Source organism: Xyrauchen texanus, chromosome 12, assembly GCF_025860055.1.
Source record: "Xyrauchen texanus isolate HMW12.3.18 chromosome 12, RBS_HiC_50CHRs, whole genome shotgun sequence".
NCBI classification, from domain to species: domain Eukaryota; kingdom Metazoa; phylum Chordata; class Actinopteri; order Cypriniformes; family Catostomidae; genus Xyrauchen; species Xyrauchen texanus.
The window spans coordinates 21,847,564-21,865,247 of record NC_068287.1 but is presented as its reverse complement, the minus strand read 5'-3'; the positions used below and the strand labels follow the sequence as shown (position 1 = coordinate 21,865,247).

At 43.8% G+C, this 17,684-nt stretch overlaps 1 protein-coding gene across 1 annotated transcript in view; it reads left to right on the top strand.

Annotated features, from left to right (window-relative positions):
- The first annotated feature begins 555 nt into the window (after positions 1–555).
- Positions 556–17,684, top strand: part of asic2 (acid-sensing (proton-gated) ion channel 2) — a 593,044-nt gene continuing 575,915 nt past the window's right edge. Inside the window, exons 1-2 of the mRNA XM_052138645.1 lie at positions 556–983; positions 2,496–3,127. Of these exons, the coding sequence (XP_051994605.1) occupies positions 2,513–3,127 (615 nt within the window). The 5' untranslated portion in view covers positions 556–983; positions 2,496–2,512. The remainder of the gene's footprint in view (positions 984–2,495; positions 3,128–17,684) is intronic.

Genomic DNA, 17,684 nt, shown 5'->3' with positions numbered 1-17,684 from the left:
GCTCTTGCTGTAATTTTATTTTTCATTTCGCAGCCTCTGCTCTCTTCTAGCTCTCTCTTTCTCTCCTTTGTTCTCCTTTATTCCTGTCAGCTTCCATAACGACACACACTTGTAGCTTCTCTTCCACTCTGTCTCGCTCCTTATCTCTTTTATCTTTTCTCAGTGCTATCCCACACCCCACTCACCCCAAAAGTGTTTGTGAGGAATGTTGTTCAGATGCAAGCATTAAACACAAAGGCATCTCTCGTACACACCCACATACACAGTTTATATTACACATCAGTGCAGTGTGATAGCTGCCCGCGGGGCATGAAATACAGTATCTGTCATTTATACAAAAGTAGCGACTCTCCTCCCCTCTGTTCTCCTGTTTTTCTTACTGTGCCTCCCCCTCTTCTCCCCTCTTTGTGTGAGATTCTTACCCATCTCCTCCATCTTTTCTCCATTCTTTACCTACAATTTGCTTATTTTATCCATCCATCCATCACCCTCTAAACAGAGAGAAGTGGAGTATGAACGCATGCAGCAGGAGAGGAGAGACAAGAGAGCGCGAGAGTGGGAAGACAGCACAAACGGGGATTCAGTAAGCAACTCCTGGAGAGCTAGAGAGTGCGAGCAATGCTCTGTCCCCTCTCACTCTCTCTCTCTCTCTGTTTCACAGTGCTTGCGTCTCTACACGTGAATGTGTGTGTGCAGCTCACATCTGTACTGTCTCAGCTGTTGTTCGCTGTTGGCGTGGATATGGGGAGAGGAGCAAAAAGGCGTGTGATGTTGGTCTGGCTGGACTAGAGCGGGAAGCGTTGGGACTGGGAGAAGCTCACACACTCCATCGACTCGGGATCAACGACAGCATCTTCTCCGGCCCTCTCTGACCCGCCTCCTTCTGTCTGTCTCTCTCTCTCACTCTCTTCGTCTTTCTCTCTCTCTCTCACTCACACACACTCATGCTCGGCTGGATGTTGTGTCGTTAGACTGCACGTGAGGTGCTTAAAATTGCCATTGGTTGTCCAGTGATCTTGTGTATTTATGTGTGCATGTGCATGAATTTGTTTATGGGAGAAGGGTTAGTTTTAAGCTTTTTGTAATATTTTTGGTCAGAAATTTCTCAATCATTCTTTGTGAAATCATTACAGTGTTTGCTCTAGGCATTTTCAAAACACCACACAAACAAGTGTGAGAGAAAGTTAGAGGCGTGTGAAGAGAAAGATATGCTGTGATGAAGAGAGTAGCAAGGAGAGATGGAGAGAGATGTGAAGAGGAGGAAATACAGGAGGATGTTTGTGTACACACAGAGGGGGGTGGTGATCCTGGCACTTGGAGGGGTTGAACCAAAGAAGTGGGTGGAGAGAGAGATAGAGGGAAACCCTTGGGCAGCATCTTTTACTCCATCTCCACCCTCTCACACTGTTTAACTGGAGCAAGATCTGTGCTGTTCATACTTCACCCAGTGCTCAGTTATATGTGTGTGTGCTCTTGTCCACCCTGATATTTATTTATAGGAACAGCTCTGACTTCTAATGTCCAATGGACCCTGTCTCTCTCTTACTCTCTGTATTTTCGTTGCTCTCTCTGACTGGTTAGGAGACAGATTGGCTATGGTTTCAGGAGGTGTGTGTGCCTCAGTTTGTCTCTCTGTTTGAATATATGTGTGAGTTTGTGTCTGTACATTTTTCCTGCATTTCTTCCTGTCATCTTTTTTTCTATCCATCCATCCATCCATCCATCCATCCATCCATCCATCCTTATTTAATTCCATCCATCCATCCATCCATCCTTCCTTATTTACATTTACATTTATGCATTTGGCAGACGCTTTTAGCCAAAGCGACTTACAGAGCCCTTATTACAGGGACAATCCCCCTGGAGCAACCTGGAGTTAAGTGCCTGTGGGGCTCGAACCAGCATCCTTCTGATTACCAGATTACCATTTATGGTGCTTAGACCACTACATCACCACTACTCCATTCAAATAATTCCATATTTAATTCCATCCATCCATCCATCCATCCATCCATCCATCCATCCATCCATCCATCCATCCAACCTTCCTTATTTAATTCCATCCATCCATCATCCATCCATCCATCCATCCTTCCTTCCTTATTTAATTCCATCCATCCATCCATCTATCTTTTCGTTCTTTCCTCCCTTCCATTTTTCCTTTCTTCCTTCCATTCTTTTTACTTCTTTCTTCCTTCCTCTGTCTGAATATCTAAAATAGTTACAGCTTTTGTTGGTCAGTGGGGTTCATGTTACATAAATCTGCTCTCTCTACTGGTGTCTAAATTCAGTTTACGTTTTTCACATAGCCTTACAGTGTCACAGTGTCTCTCCGTGTTTTTGTCAAACCAGGCTGCTTCAAGAAAATCTCTGTATTGCATGATCTATTATTGATGAGGCTGTGAAACTCTAATGAAGTGAAATACAGCCAGGATAACATGCCAGAAGCTGCCTGGGCTTAAGCTGACAAATTCTGTGTGCTGATCTGCCTGCAGGTGCGTGCGTGTCAGTCATGGACCTGAAAGAGAGCTGTGGAAGCGAGGCCAGTCGTGAGACCGAGAGTGGTGGAATGGGAAGCATGAGAGTCACCTCATCTTGGCAGTCCTTTGCCCAACGAAGTACCCTACATGGTCTACGCTACATCTTTCCCTACTCTTCCTCCTCTTCTTCCTCCCCTCGCCGCTCTGCTTCACGCCGTCTACTCTGGAGCGCAGCCCTGCTGGCCAGCCTGGTGCTACTGGTCCTAGAGAGCACAGAGCGGCTGGCCTACTTCCTGTCCTACCCACATGTCACCAGCATGGATGCTGTAGTTTCTGGCAGCCTTGTCTTTCCCGCCATTACCATCTGTAATCTGAATGCCTTCCGTTTTACACATCTCACGCAGAATGACCTCTACCATGCTGGGGAACTGTTGGCCCTGCTGGATGTGCACCTGCAGATTCCTGAGCCACACCTGGCTGAGCCCCACGTGCTGGCCTTTCTCACTGAGAAATCCAACTTTACTAACTACCGGCCAAAGCTTTTCAGCATGCGGGAGTTCACAGAGAGAGTGGGCCATGACCTCAAGGACATGATGCTTTATTGCCGTTTCCAGGGCCAGGAGTGTAGCCATCAGGACTTCAAAACGGTGAGTACCAGGAAGATACTTATTTTACAAAGCTTGATATTCCTGGAGTTTCACTGCTGTGGACCAAAGCATTATGGGCACAATGTTGTGTGCACTAAAGTTTATACTTGTTGTTGAGTTTCATAGAGTTGTTTCTAAGGAATTAAGTTATTAATTGTTGCTTATGGTGAAGTTCTGGATGCTGTTATGTGGAGCGAGGAGTTTCACTACTCCCTTAAGCTACTCTCTAAATCTGTGTTTGGCTGGAAGATATTGTTTTCGCTCTGAGGGTGCTGACAGCTTTTTGCTGCCTAACTGTGTTTATGCTCTTCTAAAATGTGATGGGCTGATTAATTGTGGGATGTTTTTGATTTAATGTGCTTTTTTTTTACCAAAATATTGCAAGAATTATGAACAGATTTTACCTCAGTAAGTTTACTGATATATTTATGTTTGCATATATAACAGGGTCCATAGTCTGATACCACATTGAAAATCTGCGTTTTTAAACCTTGAAGTATTAAAACAAAAGATATGATGTAAAATTACTAAGAAATATTTAAGATTCTGCACTATTTATTGGTTACTAATTAAATGTAGGCAAATTGGTGACATTAACCATGTAAGCAGCTTTGTACAAAAGGTCAGATTTCCCTTGCTCTTTGAAACATTCTCATGCCGTATCATCAGGCTTTAAACAGGAGTCCATGCCAGCTCAACTATATGTTGTCATTAAAGCTAAAAGTAGACAAGCCAAATTCTAAGATATTCTGAAATTAATCTAACTGTAAATATATTTGTCAGTAAGTTTGTGACATTGTGGCTCTGTCTCAAAACATTGTGTCACTGTCTATACTGCCAACATAAACAACATCCTAATTAAATTAAATCTCTTAAAGCTGCACTATGTAAGAGATTTGGTTACAATGAACAAAAATTTGTTATTGAGTGAGTACATAAAAAAAATCCATGTTCAAAACATGCCCTTGTCTTACCCAGATTCACTACAGTAAGCCTACAATGAAATTCGTTCTTGCGTATTTACGTCATATCCACAAGCTGAAAAAGAGGCTTCGGCTGTGTGACGAGAAGCAGGAAGCAAGAGCAACAGTTGTTCAGTCAGTCCATTTGAGGTTTCAGGAGTCAGGACAGCAGTGGAGTGAAATCAATCTCCTAATGGATTTAACTGTTTTTTACTGTTTGGCAAAGTTGTTTACCTGCTATACTACTTGGAGAAGTTTTCTGGTATGGTTGTTGAAGCTTATATTATTAGTCATGCTCTAATGAATCAAACATTACTCATGTGTACCAGTGGGGATTTCTTTAAGACTGCAAGGGAAGCTCAGCTTCCCCTATAATGTCAAAAAAATAATGGTCAAATATGTACTATTGTGTAAACAATTTATTGACTAAAAATGCGTTAGAACACATTCATCTCGAAGACGAGTTCGTTCAGAATCAGCTACATTACATATAGCAGGTCGGCTGACTCGATTTACTTCTCATACATTCCCGTAGCATCAGTGCATTTCCCTGTTGAAGCCGAGCGTCCATTGACTTCAATGGGGCTGCTCTGAACAGTTTTTTCAGTGCTCGAAACTAGACGATCATTGGATAAATGCTGCGATTATGTCCCGCCCACGGACGCTCAGCGTCTCTGGGGGTGAATGAGGAGTGGGCTGGCCCGGACTCGGGCTTCAGCGTGATGATTGGAGGATCTGTCGAAAGACTGCATCTCCTTTTGATTGACAGCGAATCTGTACTATAAGAAGTCACTGAAGCTATTTCACGCTCAGTCCCATCGCGGATTTCTCAAGTGTAGTCGAAAGACAAACTGCTGCAACCTATTTCTTTATATTTGTTTGGCTGAAATTGCTAGTCAATTTGCATAATACATTTCACACAATTATACACCACATTCCTTGTTTCAGTTTTACCAAGTTTAATATATTTTGTTTTAGAGCGTTCGTTCGTTCGTTCGTTCGCTCGTTCATTCATTCATTCATACAGTAGGCAAGGCTAGCGTTGTACGGGTGAAACTGCGCACGATGGCAGACGGTGCTAATATTGTCGACCTGATTTTGGCGAAGCCATTTGAAAGTCTTCCTTACGAGGAAAAAATTAGAATTAAACAGCAGGGCAGATCAACACCTAAGATTGATTTAGTGCAAAAAATAGGGTAAATAAGTTTATAATGTAGGCCGAAAATGAGCTTCCCCTCTTTGAAAGACCAGCAGCCACCACTGATGTGTACCAATTGTGATTAGGCCGATAAAGTATTTTTGGAGCAATAAATCCGCGTATGGACCATTTTATCCTTTTAGAAGATCTAAAAAGCCACAATAGGTACAAAGTGGTTCCTCATTAATTTATGCTCCTCTCAAGTTGTCTATAATGTACCAGTTTCATAGTAGAGTGGCCTAATGTTTATTAATTAGTTTAGTCTGTAACTATCTGTTGTAAATGCACTTACAAATAAACAATTAAAAATGTATTATTATAATTGTTATATTGCAAATTTCAGCGTATTATTTTTGTTTTGCATTTTTATGTAAAAGTCTTTTTTTTCGCAGTGCACAGACATACTATTGTAGTATGACGGTTAACTTGCATTCTCCACTGAGGCTGTAGATTGTAATGTACAAATAGAGTCAGTGTCTTCAGTTGGACTCATGTCAGCCATTTTTTTACCTCTTAAAATGATATGTGTAGTACAATACAAACATTATTGGATAAAACACTTGAATAATCATATTAAAATATATTTAAGCGTAGTTTATATTCCTAAAAGTAAGCAATATATTGGTTATACATTTTTAAGCTAATAACATAATATCAATATGTAAATAGCTCGCCATGGCTCTGCTCTGCAGACAATTTTCGAGTCTTGTCTCTTGAACTATGAGATTCATCCGCCAGAAGAGCAGTGGTGAGTCACAACAGACGTAAAGCGTACTTCATTAACAACCACTCATGCACGGCTTGCAAATAGTGATCCTTGTGTGAACCTCACAAGAGACTCGCCTGATGCTCAAAGCTGTTTCTGATGTTCAAAGCTGTTTCTGATGTTTGCATATAGCCAGCAATTTAAACTTATAAAAGAACAACAACAATAAAACTTTTATGTATTATCAATATCTCCTTCTACACTGCCCTATTTTTTTTGCTGAGCTTCATGCATTGCATTGTAGCCATATCTACAAAACATACTACTGCTTCAAATTTTGTGAAGTATCATTAGAAGCATTATTTGCTGACTGCAATTAGAAACAGCATTCGTCAGCAGCATGCCTGTGATGCAACTAAACACTCACTAGGCTTCTCTCACTAGGTTTGTATGCTCTTAATATCTATATTTCAAGAACACGCCATAATTCTGGAATATCCTCTGACAGTTTAAATAGGTTTTCGTGGCGATGTAAATACTGGCCACAGCTGTGTGTGAAAAATGTGTTTTTCTCACCACTGAGAGCTAAGATGATGAGGGTTGATAGCTGGTGTGTTTCTCAGTTGGAGTGCTGCTGTTCTCCTCAGGGGTTGAGGTCTGCTTATACACACTCAGTCGCTACACGTGTGCTTCTAACTGCACACACACATACACACATTATAAAAAAAACCACACATATACACACTATAAAATGGCTTGCTATCTTTTGCTTTGTGCTGTCTCTTCTTATTTTCATAGGTCATGTGTACAGTACAGTGTCTATGGTAGGCAGGCATAGCAGTGCTCTTGGTGATGAATTTCCTTATTAAATAGTGCTGCTATTGTTAGCTACTCCAACATTTACTAACAAAAAGTAGCTAACTACAACTACTTAAAGGGCAAATATATTTGTCAAATTATAACCCTAAGATTATATACAATATGCAGTATTTTGCAATAGAGCTGTTCAGCCATGCCATTAATTTGTAAGCCAACCTTGAAGGTTAATTTGATAGGGGTTCCCTCAGGAAAAAAAAAAAATTCAGAGGTTAACGTTACTTAAAGAGACTTTCATGTTTTGAGAAAATATATACAGTCATACTTTAAAGCTGCACTACGTTAGATTTTTGGGATAAAAATGAACAAATTGCCATTATTGATTGAGTACATAAACAATCAGTGTTCAAAACAATGTCTATACCTTACCCCCAAGGTGTAACCATGTCTTGAACATTGGGGGGGGACCAAACATTTTTGGGGGTGGGTGGTCGCAGGTGTTGAGGTCACAAATATAATTGTCCTCTTTGGTCTTTTAAAACAGTAGGCTCTGAATGCAATAATTTTCTAAATAAAGGCTTTAAATGAGGTTTTATGATATATTTTTTTTCACACAGTACAAGACAAACACTGTGTCTGTATTGCTAGCAGTTTGCCTGTTTTTGTCATCTTTTCTTTCTCTTTTTTTGCTGCCTCAAAGAAAAGAATAATATAATTTGAATTTCTTTTCATCATTGATGTATCTGTAAAATTACATGACTGTGTCAGCTGGCTAGCAAAAAGAAAATACACTAAATTATTTACTGCCCTCAAGTTGTCCCGCATTGTGTTTTTTCCCCCCTGTAGAATATTAACACAATCTTTTCTTCGAGAAACCGAATGCTGCTCTTTTCCATACAAAAACAGCTCATATTGAGCACTGCTGTCGAGGTTAAAAAAAAAATACAATTAAATAAATGATTTTATCATAAAAGTAGTCCATACCACACAAAGCTGTTGTGTGGCCCCAGAAAGCTTGGACAAGGGCACTTGTCATATGGACTACTGTTATGATGTCTTTATACTGAACCTTTAATAGTACTTTATAGTATTTGTCCATTTTGAAGCTCAACCACTCCTGCTCACTATAAACTGTTATTATATAGAATAGAGCTGCTTAAAATATCTATTTTTATGTTCCAAGTAAAAACCTAGCATATGGGTTTTGAACAACATACAGGGCTCCAGACTAAAAAAATGACTAGGGAGCCATTGGCTCCTAAACTTAAACATTAGGGAGCCAAATGGCTGTTTTTAGTTTCCAAATAACAAAATTGCTTGATTTAGATTGTTGTTTACAAACAAGATATAAAGCATAAGAAAAGGAAGACAGCTGATAACCAATTTAATAAACATTAATTCTAATAAACCCATTGAAGGTTTAATGAACAGTATATAGTTGAGAAGATGCATTCCCTTTTGTCTCATAAATGTTCACACCCCTTTCATAATTTATACAAATATAAGAGATAATTTATTTTATTTATTTAATACTGCTCTTCACAATCTACATTAAATAAAGTATAGTATGCATATAGTAGTTTGTTGTCTTCAATTTATGTTTATGTTTACACCTTGTGTAATAGTTGTGAACAAGTCCCTCAATTGTCCTAAGTGTCAAAAGCTTGATCGTATATATATATATATTTAAATCGTTTTACAATATTGCCTTATTCTTTTACTGTTACCGGATGGCCCAGACACAGAGACTATAAGAGTGCAAATTGAATGAAATCCCATATGTATTTTATTGTGCTTCTCCTATCCCAATCAATAAAGAAAAAAAAGTGGTAGACAATACAGGACTTTTAATTATAAAGAAGGCCAAAATACGCATGAGACTCTTATTTTGAAATGTCTGTGCTTCCAGTTGTGAGTTCACTGACGGCTGAAGTGCATCTGATTCAAATTGCTAACCTAAGCTCCTGAATTCAAACCCTCATTTCTTTTCATGGTGATTCATTAAAAAGATCTGGTTCAAAAGAGTATTTTTTTATTCAGGTCACGACTCTCTTGTGCTGGATTTGTTGTTGTTGCATGCATGCAGCAAGCTCATCACAACAGAACGGGTGAAAAGCGGCGCAAGACACACTGGTGCGCGCTCAAAAGATGTATTCAATAACTCACAAGATGATATCTAACAAAACCGCATATGAATGCACACAACCAGACTGTAGCCAGTGGAGACCAGATTTTAAATTAGTAGCTATAAATAATTTTTTTGTCATATTTGTGACCATTTTAGTCGCAGTCTGGAGCCCTGCATAAGGGTGAGTAAATGAGTAAGTAAAAGTATATTTTCCATTTTTAGGTGAACTACTTTAACTGGTGGCTCATCCTCAAAATAAAACACAATTCAGAATGAATTAATGACATAAAGAAACTATTTAGAAAATTAAAAATTATTAGTTAATAATATTTGCATTACAAATATATGACACTGTCCTTGCCACGATCTAAAAAGTCACGGGTCTCACCAATTTCTAGTTCAATATCAAGTGAATTTTCCAAAAGGTACTTCAGATAACCACATTCATTAAATTCCTTTACATTATACACACATTCGCTCTTTGTCTTGAGCCTTATTCTATGAAAAATATTCTATATTAATGTTTTCACATTCACAATTATGAGATTCGTCCGCCAGAAGAGCAGTGCTGAAACACGACTGATGATGTAAGAATTGTTTGCAATTTTAATTTTCAACCACAGATGTTGGTAGAGAGCACAAAGTGACATAGCTTTAAATGAGAATTTTAAAAACCATTTTGTACTTTAAAACTTAAGTTGCTAAATAAGAACTACAGTGGTTGCTCGATTAATCAAACACACAAACTTGCATGTTTACTGTATGGTAGTTGTAGTCATTATTTACCAGCTTTAAAATGGATTGCTGAATGAAAATGCTTACTCAAGGTATATTAGAACTCCTTGGTCACTTTATATTCAAGCTAGAATGATTGAGTCTTCACTTTATGTATTTCCAGAGCATTATTCCATAAGTGAAATTTACATTGTCTATATTACTGAATTGGCCTTTCTGTATTGTCATGACCTGGATAAGGTGCAGCACCTCTTTCCTCCTGGCAGACTGTATATTCCTCTATACACCTCTATACACACTGAGAGGCCAGCACATCAAATGACTGTGCAATGCGGATTACTTTGAAGATTCCCTCATTTTAAAGATAAGTGCTTTCCATGTAGGTAGCAGATATCAAAGGCAGGAGCTAGTCTGGTCTGGCATGACCTAATAAATCTCTTCACATGCAGCCAGTGATGTGTGCAATGAGAGCTGGCAATTAACAGGATATTGTGTATATTGTGTCTACGTGTTTATACTGTACTATGTGTGGGTTGTTTCAGTACGTGTTAATGTACACTGATATTCTAGATATAGAATATAGAAACATGCATTCTGATTCAGCAAGTGTGGAGGAAAACATGCTGTTTTTGTAACAATTCACTGCTTTCTGTGGTCAAACATTGGCCTGCATCTGCTATTCTATAGATTTTATTAGCCTCAAAATAGATAAACCAAAACTTGCTTGACAGTAACCATGACACCTACTCTTAACACAAAAATAAAAAAATGAAACATGAAAACATCGCTGACCAAAATTTTCATTTTGATTCCATCCTATCTAAGGAATAGCAGATGCTATTCAATGTTCTATGTTACCTATGTTACAATGTTCTATGTTACCAAGGAAACAGGGTAAGTTTGCTATATGTGTGTGGTCAGGAGCAATTAATGGATTAGTGAAGTAATCTCTTAGAATATCTAAAGGCAAACAAGGAGTAGGACAGAACAGGAGGAAAACCTTGTTAATTATTTGTCCATTTGTCCATGGATGTCCAGGTTTGAACCCCTTTAACCATTCTAAAATGTACTTGCCGTTCTGAAAGTTTACCATTTTCTTTTTCATTTTTTAACAGTGGTATTTGTAATGATAAAGCCATTGCCACTGGTAAGACCATGGATGACTTTACATTAATGAAGTAAGCCAAATACATAGTCTTCCAAAAAAATCAGAAAACTAAGAGCCTAATCATGTTTAGAAACCTATAATTACAGCTTTCACAGTTAAAAATTCATTGGAGTACAAAATGGATAAAAAGCAAGATGTTATGCAGATTAAACTCAGTAACTATATTCTTTCATTGCATCTTTTCCCATAAATTGAAAAATACATAAATCTTTTTCATGGAAGAAAGTCATAAGGGTTTGGATCAAGATAAAGGTGACTGACTGATGACAGAATAATTATTAATAATAAAAATTAAGTCTTATAGATTCACCCTAATAGATTTATTATGCATCCGTTACCAGTTAGTGTTACTGCAGTAAACACATTTTAGTTTGGACGATGATGATGTGCTTTTTAAAAAACGTGTAATCTATGTTGATGCATGGTGCACTGTTTTTTCTTTACCTTGTCAGTGCTATTTATATTGTCAGGACTGTATAGCAGTTTGAGAGGCTTGAAGTCCTTAATATAGAGCTTTTTACTAGAATGTTCTGTGTAGAATTCAAATGGGTCTCATAGGTTTTGTGGTCTCTGCCGGCCGCCACGATATTGAAGCCTGCCTGAATCATGCAAGTTTCGCTCTGCGCTGTCCCAAAGCTCTTGCTCTATCTCTGGAGCAAGATGATGTGCGCTGTGGTTGTTACTCAATAAATACATTGTATTGTATGTATATTTTATGTTAGAATATAGTAGTTACCTAATATAAAGTGGGACCCTAGATTATATTTCAGAATTAATCTATCTAACTTTGAATATAGACAAGAAAATGTAACATGTCTGTAAAACTGAATTAAACATGCATAAAGAACAATGTAGCATTCTAGTATTTGAAACATTTATCATGGAATATTGCCTACTGTTTCACTTAATATTCTTATAAACAGGCTAGTAAGCATAATGCAGTGCATACTGAGCAGTTTCCAGTAAGTAGTATGCTAGTTTTTCATTCCGAACAGAGCCTTCGAAAAGCTCCTAAGCTTTTTGCAACAGAGCATGAAAGAGGACAGCCATTGCTCTGTAATGTTGGTAAATATTTCTCTCTCTTTAACACTCTGCATGATTGTGTATTGACCACACAATACTTAGTAATCATACAGTTATGATTGTGTATCTTTGATACGGTAAGTCACGATGATTCCCTATGGCGCTGTCTGGGATTTTGAATCAAATGTGGCTCTGTGTCCTCACCTCTCTCTGGAGTCCTGGCTTCCTCTCTGCTGTGACTCATTTGTAGTGTGCATGTGGTCTGAGTCTTCACTTACATCCCTGAATGACCTTGTTCTGTGGCGTTCACTCCTTCGTGATGCTGTCGGTTTGAAAAAGATGTTGTTTTCTTAGAATGATTTTGTTTATGTAACCCCAAAAGTTTTGTTTAACTGACTCTTTGGGCTTTAAGAGCTGAATAACTCCTCTATGGCTTTTCCTTTCTGTAAAACAAGAGAAAAGCATTACTGCTTTTGTACCCTGAATGTTATTTGGATCCTCTCCAATAATTGCTAAGGGGCTTCTAATCTTTAAAAAGCAAAGAGGACTGGTGAAGATAGCCCAGGATTGAAGCTCAGGGGTGCATTTAGGGATTATTTAAGTCTGAAAGTTTGATTTTCATCTAAACTTTTTGTGTTCTCAGGAGCCACCTGCAGACATCCTCCTCTGCTACGCTGACTCAATTACTTCCTGTTTGGTACTTTTAAAAAGTAAAGAATTTCTTATTATGCCTTTGTTCTTTTCCTCAGTTCTCTCTCTTCATTTAAGAGAGGACTCTACATGATTTTCTTTTCCAAAATAACAACTGTGCTGAGGAGTTCAAGTGGAAAAGAGAGGTAGATAGACTTGAGTTGTGTGCCAGTTGAAGTGCATATTAGAATCTTATTCAGTATATTTACATGCATTTTAAAAGTGTGTTTTCAGTCAGACTAAAACAACAATAATGTTTTTATGTCATAAATGCTTTTTTTCTGACTAAAATCGTACACATATTTTTGTGAAATCCTACAAACAGACCTAGATAATGTGATCAGTAGCTCGACTTCATCCAACATGTTAATTAGAACACCATTGGCCTTGCTGTTGTACACTTGCTTCAAAAGACAGAGGTGATGCGCAAAATGTTTTTAAATGTTACCCAAACATTAGTTTTGATGTTTGGGTTCCCCTTCTGTCGCTCTCTCCACGTTGTGTCAGAGAAGCGACACTAGGGGTCTCTCTTGAGCGCCGATATTCACCTCTGAACTATGAAAAAAGGCCAATGAGAGTTGGCAACCAGTATTTGCATGTCCTGCCCCCGGACATACGGGTATTTAAGCGGCGCAAATACGGGAGTTCATTCAGAAAATTTCTTCGGAGCCGATGGTCGTGTTTGCAGACTGCTGCGTTTTACACACCGAGTTCCTGCTATCCTCTGCTGCATGCTGTTGGATTCTACGGTGCACAACAGCGGCTTTCTCCTGTTTGCACGGCTGTGCACTTCCTGCCCCTGAGCGCATCGACGGTTGCAGATAAGAAAGAGCTCTCACAAGTTCTTTCATTCATAAAAGAGTGATTTTATTTAAAAGAGTAATTTCCTCTAAAAGAGCAAAAAACACAGCGGCGTTGAACGTCCTTTTAAGGACACGTCTTTATAAAGATGCCTTTCCGCCCCTGTGTTGTTCCTGGATGCGGTAGAGTACTCTCCGCTTCCGATGGCCACAGGCGTTGTCTCGTGTGTCTGGGCAGTGATCACACTGAGGCTGCGTTTGTGGATGGTTCATGTTCTCATTGCGAGAACATGACCATGACAACGTTGCGGTCGCGGCTTGCTTACAACCGTAAGCAAGCCACTCCAGCCGCCCCCCGCGTCGCTCCTTCCCACGGGATTGAGGACGATGCGGCTGGCGATGGAGGCGATTCGGGGATGGCAGCGGGTGCAGCTCCGCCGGGTACGCCCCCTCGGACCACCCGCGCCCCGGCACGCTCGTTGACTCCCGTCCCCGCTCGAGGTGGCGGCGACTCGCCTCACAGCCAGTCTGCCTACCCTCTTGCGATGGAAGCAGATGAGTTCGCCGCGACATCGGAGGGCGTGGGCTCTGATGCTGAGGGCTCCTCTGGGCTGCCGCCTTCGGGCTTGCACGCCCAGGAGGAGGCCGACGCACAGATGTCCGATATGCTTTCCCGGGCAGCCAACAGCGTGGGCCTGGATTGGAACCCTCCATCCTCCCCACAGCCATCACGGCTGGACGATTGGTTCTTGGGCGTGGGGCGCCGCTCACAGCCTCGCCCCCCCCGGTTCCTTTCTTCCCGGAGGTGCATGATGAGCTGACGTCTTCGTGGAGAGCACCCCTCTCCACTCGTCGCACAGCCACCTGCTCATCCGCCCTCGCCACCCTCGACGGCGGAGCGCCCCACGGGTACACGGAGATCCCCCAGGTGGATAGAGCTGTTGCGCTCCACTTATGTCCCGGAAGCACTACCACCTGGCGGGGCCGCCCTCTACTCCCTTCCCGGTCCTGTAGAGCAACATCCTCACTCACTGCGAAGGCCTACAGCGCTACCGGACGCGCCACTTCCGCCCTGCATGCCATGGCTCTCCTGCAGGTCCACCAAGCCAAGGCACTTCGCAACATGCACGGGGGAGGCCCTGATCCCGACACGCTGCAGGAACTGCGCTCAGCGACCGACCTCGCCCTGAGAGCGACGAAGGTCACAGCGCAGGCACTCGGGCAGGCAATGGCCACTCTGCTGGTCCAGGAACGTCAGCAATGGCTGGACTTGGTTGAGATGCGTGAAGCTGACAAGACTCGCTTCCTCAACACCCCTGTCTCCCAGTTCGGCCTCTTCGGCGACACCGTTGAGGACTTTGCCCAGCAGTTCTCCCTGGTGAAGAAGCAGACGGGAGGCCATTTCGCACATCATGCCGCGCCGCAAGCTTGCCGCCACGGCCCAGGCCCCACCTGCTCGCCGAGGGCGTCCTCCCGCGGCCAGAAGACCTTCTGCTCCGCCCCAACCTGGGCCCAGCTCTCAGCCCCGGCGTCGAGCAAACCGCAGGAAGTGTATGCCCCCTGCCTCACGGACCCCTTCGAGGACCCGGAAGGCTCCCAAGCGTCCCTGAGACAGCGGACCCAGAGGACGAGAAGTTAGCTCCGGAGGTGGTAAGACCGCTCCGTCCCCCGGTGGAGGGCCGGGAGGAGAATCTTTTGTTTTTTCGTTTGCCGCACCCCCTAACGGGGGCTGTGGTACCCAAATTCTCAATAAAAGAGCTATTTCCTTTACCTCTGGGTCACATGGCCCGCAAATGCCGTTCTCACGGCACTTTGCTTTCAGGCCTCAACAGTCTCGGCGCCCAGGATGCGGTGCTTCCGCCCTCAGCCCCACGACTGTTCCCCGGCCGGCCGGTTCAGACGAGTCCAGAGGACGCCAGCATCAGACCTCCTCCTCAGTCACGAACCCGCCCCCTGCCGGGTGCACGGAACAAGGTAAGTGCTTTGAGTTTATTCTCAGCACCAGAGCTTCGGGATGCCACAGCGCCTCCTGACGCCGCGTTACCTGTTCCGCACCGCTGCGAAGCCCCGCCGGGTACGTCCAAAATACTCGTCCCCTTGGTGCCCCTAGCACGGAGCTTAGAGGCATGGCTTTCACTGCCCAGCTCGTCACGGTGGCTGCACCGGACCATCCGACTCGGTTACGCAATTCAGTTTGCCAGGTCTCCGCCCCCCTTCGTGGGCGTTCGTTCCTTCGCAGTGCACGGCGAACATGCCCACTCCCTGCGCGAGGAAATCGCCTCCCTTCTAATCAAGGACGCGATAGAGCCTGTCCCTCCGACCAAAACGAAGAAGGGTTTCTACAGCCCTTACTTCGTTGTACCCATGAAAGGCGGCGGCATACGACCGATCTTGGACCTGCGAGTTTTCAATCGGACCTTGTCCAAACTCCCGTTCAAAATGCTTACCCAGAAACAAATTCTATCTGGCGTCCGGCATCTAGATTGGTTCGCAGCGGTAGACCTGAAGGACGCGTACGTCCACATCTCAATTCGCCCTCGACATCGACCCTTTCTACGGTTCGCGTTCGACGGCCAGGCGTATCAGTACAAGGATATGCCTGCATATGAAACCACTTCAGCATTGGCTCCAGACTCGAGTCCCGAGACGAGCATGGCGCCACGGCACGCACGGCGTGGAAGTTACCCCCGCCTGCCGCCAAACCTTCAAACCCTGGACAGACCTCTGCTTTCTACGGGCAGGAGTACCCTTGCAGCAGGTGTCCCGTCGCGTTCTGGTTACAACCGATGCCTCCAAATTGGGTTGGGGCGCCGTGTGCAACAGGCGCGCAGCCGCAGGCCGGTGGAACCGAGGCCCGCTGCGCTGGCACATCAACTGCCTAAAGCTGCTGGCCGTTTTTCTTGCCCTGAAGAAATTTCTTCCGTTGATTCGTGGCAAGCATGTCCTAGTCAGGACAGACAGCACCACGGTGGTGGCCTACATAAACCGCCAGGGCGGAGTACGCTCCCTCCACATGTCACAGCTCGCCCGTCGTCTCCTCCTTTGGAGTCAGCAGCGACTGGAGTCACTGCGCGCCACTCACATCCCCGGCAACCTCAATGTGATAGCGGACGCGCTGTCAAGACAAAACTTGCCCGGCGGAGAGTGGAGGCTCCACCCCCAATCGGTCCAGCTGATTTGGGACAGGTTCGGCAAGGCCCAGGTAGACCTGTTTGCCTCCCAGGAAACCTCCCACTGTCCGCTCTGGTATGCCCTCACAGAGGCTCCCCTTGGGACAGATGCTCTGGTGCACAGCTGGCCCGTGGGGCTGCGCAAGTACGCTTTTCCCCCAGTGAGCCTTCTTGCACAGGTGCTATGCAAGGTCAGGGAGGACAAGGAGCATGTCATTCTGGTGGCCCCCTACTGGCCCAACCGGACGTGGTTTTCGGATCTCACGCTCCTCATGACAGCCCCTCCCTGGCGAATTCCCCTGAGGAAGGACCTTCTTTCTCAGGGATGGGGCACGCTCTGGCATCCGCATCCAGACCTCTGGAATCTCCACGTCTGGTCCCTGGCTAGTGGTACTGCGGGTACCACTAGCTACCCTGTACTGGTATAGGTGCACCACAGGTAAGGCCTCCTGTTCGGACTCCCCCTGTGTGTAAAACCACGGTTCTGTCCCCTCACGAGAGTTGACTCCGTGTTTTCCTTAGGCAGTTACAGCTGCCTCGGGTGCCAGGCTGTATGCTTCCCCCCTCTGCGAGGCTGGATCTACCACCGCACTACTGTTCCGCATAAGACCTAAGTATAGGCCATGCGATGTATTTGCCACTCAAAATTTGCCTCCCCTCCCGGGTAGGTGTGGCCTCCGCAGGGTCTTCTCCGCCCTAATAAGGGCTAAGACCCCCTTCCCCCAATGCGTGTAAGGGCCCCGGCCGTAGTTGCTCTATGCGAGAAACATAGAGAGAAAAGAGGCCCAGCCAGGCTGGCCCGTTCCCATGTTGGCGGCCGTCACCTTGTTCCCCCTCCAGGGTAACGATAAGGAATCCTGATGGCTTAAATGGGGCATTGGGGAAGGGTACGTGCAGCCTGATACAGTTGGTCGTTCTGCACGTAGGAATACCTGCTCGCTCCTGTATCAGCGGATCACGTACACGGCTCAGCGCATGGCTCTTTTTAAGTGGACCCCTAGTGTCACTTCTCTGACACAACGTGGAGAGAGCGACAGAAGGGGAACGTCTAGGTTACGTATGTAACCTCCGTTCCCCGATGGAGGGAACGAGACCTTGTGTCTCCCCTGCCACGTCGCTGAGCCGAGCCCCTGTTGTGGCCAGACCATTTCCGGCTCCTCA